Raw genomic sequence first — 17,166 nt, forward strand, 5'->3', positions numbered from 1 at the left:
TTCCGCACAGTGGGTGAGAGCACTGAGTGCATTTAAATACAAAAAGTAAGATACCAGCAAAAGACACAGCCTTCTGGGGAGTAGGGGAGGCTGATGTGAATTTACAGCAATGCACAATATTCGCAAGTACTTAGAGGCTAAGTGGTATTTTCTCATGTGTTGATGATGCAGTTGTCTGGAATAAGGTCCATAACGCAGTCTGGCTCACCATGGCCTAATATGGAATTGGTGCTCATGCACAGTGTACACCAAGAGCAGGAGTTACACCACATCTACTGACTGCAAAAACTTATTTGAACAAAAACAACTTGCAAATGTCCGAGCACATAATTAGATGGCAGGACTATGCTAAGCATGTGTATCTACAGCCATATGCATGCGACAAACTAAATGTTTGTGATATAACAATATCTGAAAGAAGTCAAACAGATGGAACAATTTCTTTTGTTACATAGATATTTAAACCTACAATAGAAATAATATTGTAGACAAAGTACACAATCTTTAAATGTTAGACTTTACCACAGTGTATATAGTCTTGAAATATTAGACTATACTAACCTTTGGCCCTGCCGGCCCAGAGAAGCCTGGAGTTCCATGGTCTCCCTTAGGACCTCTTGGGCCCTGCATGAAAAACAAAGAAAGAGATTCAAACTCTACTAGCCTTTAGGACTCCATCTCCACCACAGGTAGTGGTGTAGATACTAGAAAAATCAGCATTATAATACAATCCCTCTCCCCAGAATACTATGGGAACCTGGGTCATCTTCACAACGACACAATAACAAATTAAATCTTTTCATAAGGACCAGTTTGATAGCATTGCCCTTTTTAACACAAATTCAAATTATTGGCACATCAATGTTCAAGACAAGACATCAGAGCGATACGGTATCCATCTTTCACACCAGACAGAGATTTTAGAACACGTCTCTTTTTCATGCAAGTACCCAATGTAATAACTAGTCCATCTTTCATGCCAGACCATTACATAATAAAATAGTTCTATTCAGCACCAGGTATCAGCTTCATTACACTGCTATGCTTTACACAAGACATCCCCTTAATTTCATGTCTCTCCTTCATGCAAAATGCCTGAAAAATAACACACCCCTCGTCAACACAACAAACACCAGCGCAATAATACGTAGGTCTCCCCACTACAAACTGGGATAATTCCACCTTCTTGCCTGATACTAGACATCAGTGGGGTACCGCTCACCTACACCAGTCATCATTGACTAACAACCATACTCTACATCAGGGACTGTGTAATAACATACCTCTTTCTAGCCCAGTCACTCTTCTATTGCGGCACTCTCACACATGAGGAAGGAACAAATAATCACTACTCTGCCCGAGAAGTTAGCAAAATAAAATATGCCCTCCCTGCGCCATATAGTAGTGTTAACCACAATTCGTATAAAGCATACAGAGATACAAAGACAATCTTCCTCATCACATGGAACCATTAGAATAACATATGCCAAAGCAATAAGAACAATTCTCGTATACCAGATGCCAGTGTAGGACACATTCATATCTAGACACTATGAAATAACACATTTTTGCGCATCAGACATCAGGTAATCACGCATTATTCCTCTACACAAAATACATACCAGCATGATACCTCCTGTCTGCACAGTGGAGAAACACACTCATCACTGCCATTCAGCGGTGTGATGACCCTAGCTGAACTGTGGTAATATCACTTTGTGGTACAGACATGCAAGTTGCTCTTAACTCACCGGGAATCCAGCTGCTCCCTGCCGACCCTGCAAAGGAAATGGAAAACCAGCATTTTAAAAATGAATTGGTTTCTGGGTGAATGTGGGTGGACCAGGACTTGGAAGCAAATCTCATGAGTCTGAAATGGTTGGGAAAAAGAGGAAATCCCCCACAAACTACACAGTCAAAAAACTCAAAGACAAAACAGTGAAGTGCAAAGTATGGTGAACGAAAATACGACTGATGGTAAGCTCAACACAGACTGCAACATTTACACATATGCTGACCCACTTCTGCATGCACCGAGCCCGTGCACGGATAAAATGCCATGCTCAGCTTATAATTTATATTCTGCAGCACCTTTTTAGTTTACATCACCCTGGAAATGCCACATACAAACAAACCTTAACTGGTGAATGCCATGCTCAGCCCTCTGCCCACTTGAATGCCATGCTGGTCTCACTGCGCCCTGGTGTGCCAAGCTCATCTTACTGTGCCCTGGATGCCATGACTAGTTTGTGGTACCCTAGGATTGTCATGAGGGTGTCACACTGGGCCCACTGGGCCCATAAAGGACTTATTAAGTGTCTCTTGCCATGAAAATGGCATATTCATATCCCCCCTGGAGTGCCATGTTCTGTGAGTATGGGCACACTCAACTTCTTCTGCCCTTGGAATGCTATGCTCTAGTCTACCATGAGAATATCTTCCTTAATTCCCGATGTACTTGTGCTGCTTTCTAACGTTGTAGCACACTCATCAGCCCATCAGTCCCACCGCGCAGCCCGGGAAATGTAATTCTCATCTCTCCATGCCATGAATGAACTTTATAGCCCATGCTCAGCTCATCTACACCGCAATGTACTTGCTCTGAGCTCAGTTCTCTTTAAGAATGCCGTGGTCTGCTTTTCCTGCCCAAGGACGACAAGTGCACCCCACTGTCGCCTGACACTGCCATTCTCAACTACTATTAGGCTAAGCTTGGACCGCCTTGGGAAGCATATGCCAGCGTGGACTTGTGAATGTCATGCTCAGTTTCTTTGATCCAGCAAATGCCATGCCATGCTTGTTGTACTTTGCTGATGCCTTGCCCAGCTCATCTTACCTTCTGAATGTCATGCTTGTTTTTCCTTGGCAGGTAATGCTAAGCAGAGTCTAACCTTCACAGGGAAAGCCTTGCTCAGTTATCTCGGTCTCAGCATCAAGCGTAGTTAGTCCTGAGCTCTTGTTTGCCTTGGGTATCACCATGCTCTGTTTATCCAGCCCTAGGAATGCCATGCTCAGTGTATTCCGCCCTGCAACATCATGCTCAGCTCATCATACCCTGGACATGCCATGCTTAACTGAAATATGCAACATCACTCCATGCAGGAGTCACATAGCATACATACCTCAGAACCAGTTGAATCTACATCCACTGCCTGAAAGTAAAATGCACTTGTTTTACCTACTGGTGGCCAATTCACAGCTCCCAAATGCCTACGACAATCAGGCGCTAATCAGTAACCCACTCTGGATCCGCCAGTAACTCACCTGAAACCTGTAGAGCGAATGCTCACCTACGGTAATACCAGCACTCACAATGAAAAGGCTGCCATTACCAACAAGTACCCATGGGCTTTCTTGTGACAATTCCAGAATTTGTGTTAAACTGCAAAAAAAGTATATGGTGCAGTGGGGTGTCCCTCTTGTGCAGTGTTGTCTTTCACATTCACATCTCCTTCGCATCACACCATTGAATATGAAAAGGTCCCTGGCAGAAGTACTATTGGTAACAGTTCAGTCGGGGTAGTGGATGGCCAGAGGTGGGACCAGAGCTCCTTCTTTACCCTACTTACACTATTCTACAAGACATCTCAACCTATAGAGGATACTGGGAGAAGGTGACGATTTAGGTCAAGCTTTGGGGAAGAGATTTGTAGACTGGTTTCAAGAGCTACTGGCCCCATCAAACGTTATAAGATTAATATTAAATCCATGAATCCTGTGCATTTCATAGGGACATTTTTGGCTGTGAAGAGACATCAAAATCTCCTGGTGAAACATTGAGGTGTAATGAAAAGTAACTGAGAGAACAGGGACGGGAATTACGGATCACCTCAGTAATACTTCATAACTAAGTGGATCTTCTGGTTCCCTCTATACTCCACATTAACTTCACTCTCCTAGTATGGCTAACTCTGTGGGGATGTCCTGAATGGGCCTCGCACTGCGGTACTCAAAATGAGACCTAATGAAGGAATAGCTGACTAAATTGAACATCTACTCTTGCGCTTACGACTAAGGAAGTATTTAAAGAAGACAGAGCCACTGAGGGAATGGATTCTCTTACAAGGAGAATCTAAACACTTTCTTGCTCGATACATGTTCTGTGTAACTTTCAAGGACTCCGAGAAGTGCATGTGACTCCTTTGTTTTGGAAATGCAATGCCAACATCTCAGGGCATGTCTGATATCTTGGCTCTGCACAGTGTTTCCTGAACCCTAGAAGCAGAGAACTTAGAAAGGGAGATGTGGAGAGATTCTTAGCTTGGTATGAAAATCTGGCATGAGTAGGTGATAGACATATGGTGAAAGGATGAATAGCTGACCACCATATCACTGGTAAACACAATATGGTACCACTGATATCACTTCCACCTTGATTACATCCTGGTCAGATTGATACTCTTCTAAATCCAAATTACTCCTTTGCCTTTCGTTTGGTACACAGACTACAGGAAAAATAATAAGAACATTCAGTCTGGCAAATTCTGTGTTTTTGCTGTAGTACTCACACCCAAAATCATAAGCATGTTTTGATTAAGACCTTTGAAGAAAGGAATAGTTTTGCCTTTAAAAATATACTTCGCAATTTGAACTTTCATAACATTTGCTGGATAAATTCACAGAGGAAGTTATCTAAAGTTTTCCCAGTCGTATGGACACCTTTAGTGCAGAATGCCAGGAAGTCTACCAGAGGAATGTCTTTCAGAACAAAATGACTGACACCTACCAGAACAAAATGAGTCCAAGCAAACACCAAATATCACATTAAGGTAGCCTGCTCTGTAGTAAAATGACACTCAAGCTCATAAAAACATGCACAGAACTAAGCATTTCTTTCAAAGTACTTTAACCTACTCATCATTAAGCTGTCAGAACCAACTGGCAGACATCACAAGAATATTCTAGAAATGCATTCAGTAAGATATTGCATTTACCATTAGCACATCAACATCATTTCCCCATCTCCATTCTTGACCTCCCCTCACTATTCCCCTTTTCAGCCATTTTCATGTGCCTTAAAAGATCTGCCAGCCATCTCTTTCTCATTCCTCTTTAATCGCTTTACCGAGTCTTAGCTAAACGGGACTACTGACCGCGTTCGCCCTGGAATACTGTGAAGCTGTTTGTGCGTACGACCTCCTCCCTCAAGGATAAGAAGTAATACGACAGGTTGTACAATGGTCGCCAACCATGAATGCCTTTATGAAAGATGGCGTAACACAGTATAGTATCTGGCGAGCACCAACACATCCCACAGAAGGAAGCCTCTCAGATGCAAATGAGAGATGGGAGTCAAGCAAAGGAAGGTCTACGGGCATCCCCCAATTAAAGCTGAGGCGGTCAAATGGAGTGAGGGAAATGCCAGTACAAAATATGGAACATGGCAAAGGCGCAAATGCTAAAAATCCAGCAAAGGTGCAAATACTGAAAACCTATAAATACGACAGTACTGAGTAGATTCCAGACCACTTGAGTAAAGCGCCTCACCCCTGGATTTTAAAGCCCTATCCATAAACCTGGCCAGCGATTCTCATAAGTCAAGACTCAGGCACATGGGTGAAAGCTAAGAAATGTCATTAACAAAAAGTAAAGGCATGAGCTGGCCCATTTGGCATATAACTCAAGAAATCGATTAGCAGAAACCTGCATTTTGGCTTTAATAACTAAAAACAATGGTAGTACATGGCAACAAAATCAATCTTACACCATATCCATTGAATTTTTAAACAGCCGCACAAGAACCCTTCTTTAGAATCATCTTCAACTTTAAGAAAATTGTTCTTTTTGTTTTAAACATGGAAGCTGAACAATCTTACCTCATTATCAGATGATACATGAATGATCTTTCCAGGTGGACCAGGGGGGCCTGGTATCCCAATGCCGTCACGCCCAGGCTCTCCCTATAAACGAAGGCAAGTATTCCATTATGAAAGACATTTTGTTGTAACAACTACACTGGTGGCCTACACTACACTTCATTGGTTTATCCAAATCCTTAAAGCATTCTCATATAGCAGACCTGCTAAAATTTCAGACAGGTCACACTGTAGAAAGCCACTGTGTGGACCACAGAAAGATCAGACATGGCTCATATTCACACAAGTTGCAGAAAAGCCTCCTTCAAGCTTGTGGGAAGTCCAAAAAGGTGCATGTCCAATCAGAGAGTTCTAGCTAACTCTTCATGTATTTATGGGGATTGAAGACAGACTCCACAGGAGCACACGCCAGGTTAAGACGACCCTACATACACAACTAGATACTCAATTTTCCCTTTCATGTAGAACTTAATTTAACATAAGAATGTAATACTTGACCAAGGACTTAGCATCACCATTGATGGCCATGTATTTTATTTTGTGGTGCATTTTAGGAAATAGTAAATTTGTTAATTTCACCACAGTGGCCATGGGCTTATATAATGCTGCCGCCCATACATTTTTGATTTCAGGGGTCGTATATATTTACTCATTTTACAAAGTTCGAACATGCAGAAGTTAGGGAATGCTCTACCACCTGACATATGGTGAGACTAAAAGGTATGTATTTAGATGCAAGCATTACTCACCCGCTCACCCTGTTCTCCTTTCTGTCCCTGTGTACCGTATGAGAAAAATAAAATAATCAGCATGTAGTAGGTTCACACAATTTCACGACACAAAGATAATTTAATGTGGCAGGAAAGAGATACAACTTGTTTTCTATGAAGCATTGCTTGCCCCCCTCCACTGACACTGCTGAGAACTCCATTGCAGTGCACTGTGGGAAGGGTTTGAAGTAGAACTGGTGTGACGTTTCTGCATTATTGTTTGGGGGGAAATATCTTTATTGGTTTTTGTATCATCAACAGAGTCACGCAGAATATTCGCCCGAATAATAAAATAGCAATAAAGAAAACAACAAAACATTGGCAATAGTCACTGACAGGTGGGGCTAAATGAGACGTAGTACCTAGCAGGGGCACCCCACCCGCCTAGGTTTCAAGTGTGTGTTTGTGAAAGGAAACTATAACCAAAAAAGACCCAGTTGTGCGTCAAGGAGAGTAACATCAAACGGTTTGAGAGCGTCCATGCTGGTTGGGGCAGATTGTGTCCGCACTCCTAGGTGTACGGGTTCGGTGGAATGTTGAGGGGAAAAGCAGAGAGCAGTCTCAGTCAAAGAGATGCAGGGCCTCATTTATGAAAAGTGACGCATCGCTGCGTGAAAACAGCGATGCGTCACTTTTCATTGCGCCCTCCTTGCAACATGCTGGATGCGTCATATTTACAGTATGTCGCATAATGTTGCAAGGAGTTACAGATACGTCAGTATTTCCAACATATCTGTAGGCGCAGAAATTACGCATTGCTGAGTGTCACAAAAGTGGCGCAACTCCATCAATGGGTCATTTCACATGGGCAGATCCCATTTCAAATATACCTGCATCAGTCCTACGCCTGCTGTGAGGCAGGCGTAAGATATTGACGCATTTGCGTCCTAGAAGTGACACGGTGAAATCTCATAGAGTTCACTGCGTCACTTTTATGAGGCCTACTTGCGTCAGAACGCCCACCCTGCATACATTATACCTGACGCAAGTATAATGTGGCACAGGGGTTTACAAAATGGCGCATATATCTAGATGTGTCACTTTGTAAATATGATGCAACGTCTTGCATTTTTTACGCTTCTGGTGCATAACAAAAAGTGACGTACCGGCGGCGCAAAAGTGACGCAAGGGCTCATAAATAAGCCCCGCAGACTCCTTTGATGTGGCCTAGGATCTCTTTCCAGGATGTTTGACCACCAACTGTGCAGGAAGGTGCCTGTGCCATTGCGGCAGTGCCAACATGTCGAGGGGGCGGCTGGGTACATGCAGGAGAGCCTGAAAGGGGGTCAGGTACCATTGGGTCATGATCCTCAGGGCCGAATCTCTGTGGGGAATATTTCTGTTAATTTTGGGGATGTCTTTCCAAAGGTCGCCCCATTGTTTGCCTGTGAATGTGTGTCCCAAGTTGTCCTCCCAGCGTGTCTGATATGGGTGTAGGATATGAGGTTTGGATTCCTGGATAAGGTGGCCTAAGGTTGTGAGATCAGGCCCTCAGTGCCCTCAAATGACCTGATCAGCCTCTCGAATTGGGTGGGTGTACGCTTGGCAGCTTGAGCATTTAAGGGTTAAGGAGGCCAGTGGCGCAGCTGGTAATGTTGAAGGCAGGTAGATTTCGGGATCCGGAATTCCTGTTTACACTGCTCAAAGGTTTTGATAGTTGGGCCTTGAAAGAAGTTGCTTAGAATTCTACCATCTCTTTGTGACCAGGTCTCGATTGACTTGGGGTCAAGGTCTCGGGAGAAATCGGGGTTGCCGACTAGGGGAGAATTAGGGGAATGGAAGGTGGTGAGATCTTGCCTGACCACTATGCAATTGCATATTTCGAGTACAGGCCTGGTTGGCATAGCTATGTATGCGCTCTTGGGGCAGCTCTATTTCGGTGGTCAGGCTAAGTCCCCTAGCGATCTGCAGGCCACAGCGCAATCCATGTGTAGCCATGTCTTTTCCCTCTTTCGCACCACCCATTCTGATTATATTAGCGGTAGGCCGCCCAGTTTTATCCAGCATGTTGGGACAGATCAGATCTCTTTTCGAGAAGGTGAGGTGCTTATTGGAGATGTGTGGTTTCACTCCACCTATATAAAGATGCACAATTTGTTTTGGAGAGGTTGAATGTCAGTCTCGGTTATCAAGTCTGGGCGGGACTGAAATAGGTAATGTGCCCGGGGCAGTAAATTCATTTTGATCACGTTAATGCATCCCAGCCAGGAGATGTACAGGGGTTTCAACCAACTGAGGTCCTCCAGGATGTAGCGATATAGGGGCAGCCAGTTAGTGTTTTTTCTAGTCTTCAAGCCAGGGGGTTATGGTGAGGCCCAGGTATCCAATGGAGTCAGGTGAAAGGAGGCCAACGACTGGAGGCGGGGGAGTTGGTGCCTGCTTTGCACCCCATTCCGTCCTGAAGCAGGGGGGAGCTTAGGCCATTGAGGGGGATAAAAGTAGATGGTGGTGAATATGCTGCCATGATTCCATCGATAATTTTGGGCCCAAGCACTAGTTTGTGCAGCACCACTGTTAGGAAGGCCCAACTGACCTGGTCAAAAGCCTTTTCTGCACCTAAGGATAGGAGCAGGGAGGGAATGTTGTGTTTGTTTGCCTTTCCCATCAGGTGGAGCGGGCCGTAAATGTTGTCTGATCCCTGGCGGTTGCGGATAAAGCCCACTTGGTCAGGATCAATTAGACTGGGAAGGAGGTGTTCTAAGTGTAAAGCAAGAAATTGTGTGCATATCTTTGCGTCTGTGTTTAACAAAGCTAGGGGGCGGTAGGAGGTGCCTTTAGTGTTTGTTTTCCAGGTTTTGAGATGAGAACCAATTTTGCTTGGCAAATCACAAGAGTTAGGCTTGTGGCAGGGGTAAAAGATGTTGAATATTGGGGTGAGGTCTGAATTCTTTTTGTGGCGATGTTTCTAATTATAATTTATGAGATGTTTATTGTTAAGTAAATATCTTTAGCTAAATAATCATGATACATTTATTATTTATTCACTTGTGCTATACATTACATCACTCTACTCTTTGATCTGCTGCAAAATTGTACTCTGTTGTTGATTCTCTATCACAGGTAAACCAAAGAGGCGTCAGTGTCCTTTTTTACTCAATAACGACAGCACAGTTGATTTATGTTGTTGGTTTTCAATCTTCTTGTAGGGTTAGTGAATTAAAGTATTATTTCATGAATCATGGTTCGTGAATTTTGATCATTATTTTCTTATGCATCTTTTGGGTGTGGCGAGACACTACTAAAAATATACATTTGATGTGTGTTCATCAGCAATGATTTCTTTATTAGCACTATCATCTCTCTGACAATGTGCCCTGGCCCCACTGACCTTTCCAGAATGAGTCATTTTGAAGAGCACAGAGCGAGAGAGAGAGAGAGAGAGTGTCCCAATTCTCACAAATGCAGCAAACAACACATATCTGTCTGTGATGGTTCCACTACTTCCATGCACCGTTCCAAGGCCCTAGGTTTCCAAAACTGAATCCAGTGGCATCCATGTACTGTACCACACAGAAGCACACATACACTATAACCCATACATGCAAACGTGAGCGCTATACTGCACTCCATTGAATCATTGTGTAGGCCAAGGCCAAGTTAATTACACAGCAGCAGAACCTTAAATGAGTGAGCCGGTAGTCCCCACTACAGGCAGAAATGTAAAAACGCCTGTTCACACTACTGATCACTATTACACAAATGGCGTGCTGCCACCACCGCTGCACTTGTGCTACTTAACTCTTGGTAGAGGCAGCAGCCCTTCATCACTACAAGGGGAGCGTGTTGTGCGCCCTTTGCACTCTAACACAACCACAATCTCTGAAACAGGCCTAGGGCATTGAACACAAGCTGGTGCACTCAGGGCAGGGGTGCACATCTGTCACCTGATGGAGACTTTTCATGCCAAAAGGAGTAACAGGAGAGGGTTGTTCCCTATTCATGTATGTCTGGCGAGTGCTCACAATTTCATATGTAAGATTGGTGAGGGTTTTGAAATCCCGTCCTCTTGCAAAGCAATGAGTATTGAGATGACCCCTTCTCATGTAAGACCAAGAAGTGTTGCCAAGTTCTTTTTCACACTTGACACTGGTGAGGCCTGGTGCTTTCCACTTTTATGTAACATTAATGGTTCCAGGGATACTCTTTTCTTATGTATAGGCAATAAGCATAGAGGTGCTCCTTCTAGTGTAAGGCAATAGCTTTAGAGGTGCTCCCTTCTCCTGTACAGGTAATAGGTGCATAGGTGTTCCCTTCTTGAATAAGGCATCAGGTGAACAGGGCTCCCTTCTCATGTAAATGTGATGCGTGTAGAAGCTCTCCCTTCTTCTCGTGCAGGCAATAAGTGTAGAGGTGCTCCCTCCTTTTGTAAGGAAATAGGTGTAGAGGCAATCTTTTTTTATGTAAGGAAATAGATGTAGAAATGCTCCCTACTTATGTAAGGAAATAAGTGTAGAGGTGCTCCCTTCTTATGTAAGCAAATAGGTGTAGAGGTGCTCTCTTCGTATGTAAGAAAGTATGGTAGAGGAGCTCCCTTTTTGTGTATGGACATAGGTGTAGATCTAAGGAAACAAGTGTAGAGGTTCTCCTTCTTATACAGCGCAGTAAGGGCAGAGTGCTCCCTGTCTATGTAAGGACATAAGAGCAGCAATGCTCCCTTCGTATGTAAGGAAATAAGTGTAGAGGTTCTCCTTCTTATATAAAAGCAGTAAGGGTAGGGTGCTCCCTTCTTATATGAGTCAATAAAGGAAGAGGAGCTCACTTCTTGTGCAAGGCGATAAGTGCAGCGTGTTACCTCCTTATGCACAGCAACAAGGGCAGAGTGTTCTTTCTTATAAAAGGCAACAAGGATAAAGTGCTCCCTTCTTGTACAAGGCAATAAAAGTGGAGAGCTCCCCTCTGATGTAAAAGCAGTAAATGTATTGTGGTTACCATTTATTTTAAAAGCAATATGTGTAGTGGAAGCCCCTTCTCAAGTACTGCAGCAGAGGTTTGGAATGTGCCCATCCCATGTAAGCCCAATTCATGTTTAATGGTATAAAATTAATGTTAAGAGACATATTTAAGAATAAGGTTCATTGCAACTATTAGCCGTAGGAGGTTTGTACGTAGAATACAATTTTTGATGTAAAAACATGGATATATTTAAACGTTGGGCATAACCTACAGCTTGATTAATCTCTTTTTGTTACACTACTTTACACGTAATTATGTAGGTATCCTTATGCCACCTAAAACAAATAGAAGCTATTGATTGAAAACATTAAAAAAAATTACCTTGCAGTGAGGGCCCGATCATGGAATGAGAAAGATCTCTTGTGTTTTGTGTTTCCATGCTCATAATTTAGTACTTTACTTTTTTTTCAAGTCATGTATGGATGCAATGAAACCACACTCAAAGTAGTTAAAACTGAAACTGGAGATTATGTGCACTCCATGATCCTCACATACTGTCTTCTTTCTTCTCAAGTCTAGAAGAAGAAAACCCCAGTAGACATTTGGGTACTTACCGGGGGTCCGGGGAATCCATCCAACCCTGGCTGTCCATCCAGTCCTGGAAACCCATCTTTTCCCTGAAACAAAAAAGACGGTGAGATAGAAAGCTCTTTCCTCTTCACCTCCAGTCATGATGCTACTGCTAGTCGAGTAGCTTCCTACATGTCTAGCATGTGGGAATCTTCAGCCACTATAGTGCAATCCAGACTCTCCGTCTTCACTTTATAAAAGTGTGAACTCAGTAGAAACATAGTGCTTCGCTAATGTGTATATCTGCCCAGAAACACAATATGTCCGCTACGTCCCTCAACCATCAGTTCTAAAAAAAAATCATAACAAGATGCACTATACACTGCAGGTTATATGAAAACCAAAGTGGATTTGGTTACAAACGCTAGGACTGCAATTGTTAACTACTCCTTACTCTTACATCTGGCTTCCTGTCACTCTCAACAGTGTATGTAGGGTGAAGGTGGGAGTAACAGCCCAGGAACTCATTGTGGGTCTTGACTATGGAGCTTGACAGTAAAGATACTCTGGCCAAATTGAGAGTCAGTGGCTGTTTGCAGATTGCAAAGTGTAGGCTCAGCATTACTACTCTACTTATCCCAGGAAAGGAACCAGCTTTTGGAAACCAACAAAAGTGTTCCTCTTCTGGCGCAGGAGTGAACTTTTAGCCCTCATCAAGCTTGCCTTATTTATTGCTGTAGAAATGGGTAAAGCAAAACACAATCCAGTGGGAAGTAGCGAACATAGGAGCTTGTATGCTAGCCACATTCCCCATAACACATTTTAAAACGAGTGCAATGTGTTTAGAAGAGAAATCTCTTGATGTGTAAGGAATGAAAGAACAACAGGTTGTAAAGCAATCTTTAAGATGCATATTCTCTCTCAAATAACACTTGCAGCTGTGTATCGCAAAAGGCCAAGTAAAGCCCAAATAACAAACATTGTTAATAGATTTTCTGGAGATTTAAGGTTTTCCCCAGGTATTTATACTATAACTCTGCCTGGTGCTATTTGGCTCAAGTTCTTACATTTTGGCCTGGCAGTCCAAACGCCCCCTAGCGAAAAAGAGCAACAACATTATAAAAAGAGATAAGCTCTGATGAAGTGGGTGTAGTAAGTGTTGGGGAGGTGTGGAATGTGGTCATGGGAGGACATACTATATCAACAAAGATTTGGAAGACATTTCTGTAGACTTGGACTCTGACAACACTTTTGAGGAATGTATGTTGTTCGGAAAGTGTTCATTATGTGGGCATAAGGGTAAATATTCTAATTTCGCAGGGAAATGTGGTTTGAGCTGGAGGTGGAAGCCAGCTCTGATAATCTCAGTAATGAAGGTGGGAGCTCTGAGACGCTCACTGCTGTAAGTGAGAGCTATCACAGATTCAGTTCTAAAGGTGCTAGAGAAGATAGCTCTGACATGTCTGTGTTTGAGGTGAGAGCTCTGATATATTCTATGCTAGAGGTGACAGCTCTGATCTCAGTTCTAGAGGTAGGAGCACTGACAAGTCTGTCCTGGAGGTGGGAGCTCTCTCGGTTCTAGATAGAGGAGCTCTAACTATGTATGTGCTGGAGGTGGGAGCTATCCCAGTTCTAGAGAGAGGAGCTTTAATTATGTCTGTGCTGGAGGTGGGGTCTCTGACATGTATGTACTGGATATGGGAGCTTTATCCAAATCCAAGAGAAGGGGTTCTGATGATTTCATTGATGAAGATGAGAGCCCTCGGAGTTTGTGACTTGCCTAGCAGGTGAGAGGAAGGTGAGGGTGCCGTCCTAGTTCTCTGGAGATTTATACACCAAATTTCCTGCCTCGCTCAAAGAATATAAATGTGGGGAGCAGAGGACAGACCGTCTACAGACAAAATCTTCACATTCTAAAGTGTGAGTTAAACCAGGGCAATGAAATCTAAAATGGAAACCTTATACAGACATGATTCTGTACTGACCAACAAAGACAAAGGAAATTAGTCTGAGCCTAGAGGCCAGTTATTGTGGTGCTGAGAACCACTGATTAAAATGGAAATACTTGCCGTGCTGTGAAAATCAGTTAGCATGCTTGGTTTGTGCTGTTGAGTAACATTAAGGAGGCCGTTGTGATTGTATGCATATGATATGGAGTATAAGATGTTAAGATATGGTACATTTCTCAGTATGGGGTGTTGAGTGTAGCAAGCTGGAATGAATGACGTTTCTGAGACTACTTCATAACACCCTCTGACAGACTAGGCACTCATTCTTGATTGAGTAAGCTTATCGGAATGGAAATGATGCACCTGGAATTCTTACCTGTGAGCCACGACTAAGGAATGGAGCCCCGGAGCCTTCCATATCATCCTAGAGCAAGGAAACACAACATCAGTGGAATCCAAATAGGTGTGCCCTCTTGAATCGTCAGGGTGTTGAAGACGAGTGTGGCCTCTCTCACAATGAGAAGATGAATGCAGAGGCGGAGCGTATCTAGAAAGGGGGCTCCCTGCACAGTACATGGAGGGGCCTCCCTCACTGGCTTACCACCTACCACCTTTTGTTGAGGGGGCCCTTTGGAGCTCAGTCCCCCCCTGTATCGCAGGTGCTTATGCTACATCACTGGATGAATGGAGCATCATAGGAATAAAGAGGGTATGTGTAGTCGCTCACACTGGAGGCGGTAGCGAGAACGTGCAGTTTATCTTACACTGCAGGGTAGAGAGTATGAGGTTCTCTTTCACATTAATTGTTAGCATTATTTTCACTGAGGATACCTAGCTTCTGACAAAGAATTTATGATAATGATAGTTGGATCAACTTGCCTCATTTATGTCCACCTAACCCTCTTTTACCTCACTTTATACATTTTATTTTTTGTATTCTACTTTTGCACATATAGATCTAATGTCACTAGCTCTAATAATGAATGTAAAGTATTTTATCCATGTCCTAGAGCAGCTAGCCTTTAACATTATTTGCAATTATTGCAGGTGCATCTTTTAAATGTCAGCTTTATGTTTGATGCAACCATTTATTGTTAGTAAATGTTCTCACTAATGTAGCATATGTGTTTAGGTCTTCCTGTGCTATAAAAAAAAAGTCAAGGCAGGGAGGCCCATTTCCCAAAGTGGGTGCTTTTCTTCATATCACATCTTCTCAAACATCTCTGCACAATTAGAGGATGTCAGTAGAACATTCTAAAGGCTGGTGTCCTCCACGCATGTTGACAGAGTACAGAGTGCACAAAGAGGACGTAATGTGCCCAAACATTATCTAGAACACGGACCCATGTAGAAAAAGCTGTAAAGATAGTTTTCTACTTACAAACCCAGCTCCAAATCCTGGTCCTGGAGGACCCGGGGGCCCAGGAAGGCCTGGAAGCCCCCGAGGTCCGATGGGTCCTGGGAGACCAGCCAACCCGGTTTCACCTGGATTCCCTGGTATTCCTGGGATTCCTGCATCCCCCTGCAAAGCAGCAAAGTGGACAGCAGAGGTTAGTGGGCAACGGCAATGCTGCTGAAGCCTTATATCTTTGGATTTATACTTCTAAAATATTCATATTCTAATACAGGACAATACACACAGATGAAAGAGCCACTCACACAAGAATATGAAGATCCCAGGATATGCCGCATTAGCATCTGCTCTACCTGTGGGACTTTGGGTGCATGATTTATATCAGTGGAAGAAAGTTGAATTGAATGATCTTGGTTCGTATAGTACCAGTTCTTTCCAAGACGGGTACGGATTTCAAAGCAGAAGCAAATGCAGTGGAAGTAAGAAACTCTTGGTAAACACAATTTGTGAAGGAATGAGGATACATCAGAGATTTGAGGGAGTGAAATTATTCTCTCTCTTTTGACCATAGGCTTCTTTCAGCCACTCAACAGTCGGACAACATTTTTGGCTTTTTCTCCCATTTTCACACTTATTTAGTTGGTGTTGTCATAAAGCATTTCTAACCACCCTTCAGTGGACTCAGAGCACTCTTGTGTATGGAGCATATAGAAGGGAGTGATGGATTGCAAAATAATTTATTGCAACAATCTGGAAATGGAGAGGCAGACGATCAGCCGACAGGAATGAAAAGTGTCAGCTGATAGCCAACATCAAGTAAGTCCTCAACGTGATGACCTAGAGCCTTATTTAGATTTTGGCGGACTGGTTACTCCAGCACAACGGTGACGGATATCCCATCCGCCGAAAATGTAATCTCATAATATCCTATGGGATTTATATTTCGGCGGACAGGATATCTGTCATCGTTGTGACGGAGTAACCAGTCTGCCGAAATCTAAATCAGGCCCAGAGTCTTGAAGAAGAGGAAAAATCCTTGAAGCCTGGGTTTTATGGCAAAGGCAGTCTTAGGGACCTGACCGGGATCTCAAACATCCACCTGTCTATAAAAAAAAGGTGAAAAGATCCACATTATGGAATGTGATTTGATGCAGATGTAAGCATGATCTCCTCCCACAGCTGGAGAAAGGAAACAGAAACAATCCTACTGGGTTCTAACGACCAGTAAGTCATGCAGGAAAAGAGGAGACATGCACACTCACTGCAGCCAACCAGATAGAACATGCTGAACAATCACACAATGTGCATGCAGGACTTTAAACACAATGTAAGCAGCATAGTGAGTAAAGCCAGAAACGTCAGTGGTACCTACGAAGGTACTGCAACTTCTGCAACCACTGAGGAAGACCTTTTGTATACTGCAGTGGCCTTGTAGTATGTACTAGAATGTCTGCAACCCATATACAGCAGAATATACTGCACAGTCTGCAGCTCCTGAGGAAGTAGATGCATTTACTGAAACAGCACCACAGCATCAGCAGCATCTCCTGCATAACCTTACGAGGCAAATGTATACACTGCAGCAGCGCAGCAGGATTTCCATGCATAAACTCCATAGCAGGACACACGGTTATCTCTCCGGCAGCACCGTCATGCAGATGCAAGACATATACAAGTCCTTTACCTCGCCCCAGACCTCCCTCATGGGTGGGGAAGTAGTGTAGTGAGACAGAAGCTCTAACAGGTAGGAAGGGATAGGAGGCTGTTTGCGCTGATTAGACAGGGGAAAAAGTGAGTAGAAATGACAGCAGAGA

General features: G+C 43.4%; 1 protein-coding gene across 4 annotated transcripts in view; it reads right to left on the reverse strand.

The window, feature by feature from the left end:
- The window catches only part of COL18A1 (collagen type XVIII alpha 1 chain), a 439,200-nt gene that overhangs the window by 62,142 nt on the left and 359,892 nt on the right, over nt 1-17,166 (reverse strand). For 3 of the 4 annotated variants that reach the window (XM_078681471.1, XM_078681469.1, XM_078681468.1), the window contains 8 exons: nt 15,380-15,520; nt 14,375-14,422; nt 12,094-12,156; nt 6,566-6,592; nt 5,817-5,900; nt 3,123-3,152; nt 1,752-1,778; nt 562-624 (listed from right to left, as the gene is read on the reverse strand). In XM_078681471.1, the coding sequence (XP_078537597.1) occupies nt 562-624; nt 1,752-1,778; nt 3,123-3,152; nt 5,817-5,900; nt 6,566-6,592; nt 12,094-12,156; nt 14,375-14,422; nt 15,380-15,520 (483 nt within the window). The remainder of the gene's footprint in view (nt 1-561; nt 625-1,751; nt 1,779-3,122; nt 3,153-5,816; nt 5,901-6,565; nt 6,593-12,093; nt 12,157-14,374; nt 14,423-15,379; nt 15,521-17,166) is intronic. The other variant, XM_078681470.1, reaches the window with a different exon arrangement.

The sequence above is a fragment of the Lissotriton helveticus genome, chromosome 3_1, assembly GCF_964261635.1.
Source record: "Lissotriton helveticus chromosome 3_1, aLisHel1.1, whole genome shotgun sequence".
NCBI lineage: Eukaryota > Metazoa > Chordata > Amphibia > Caudata > Salamandridae > Lissotriton > Lissotriton helveticus.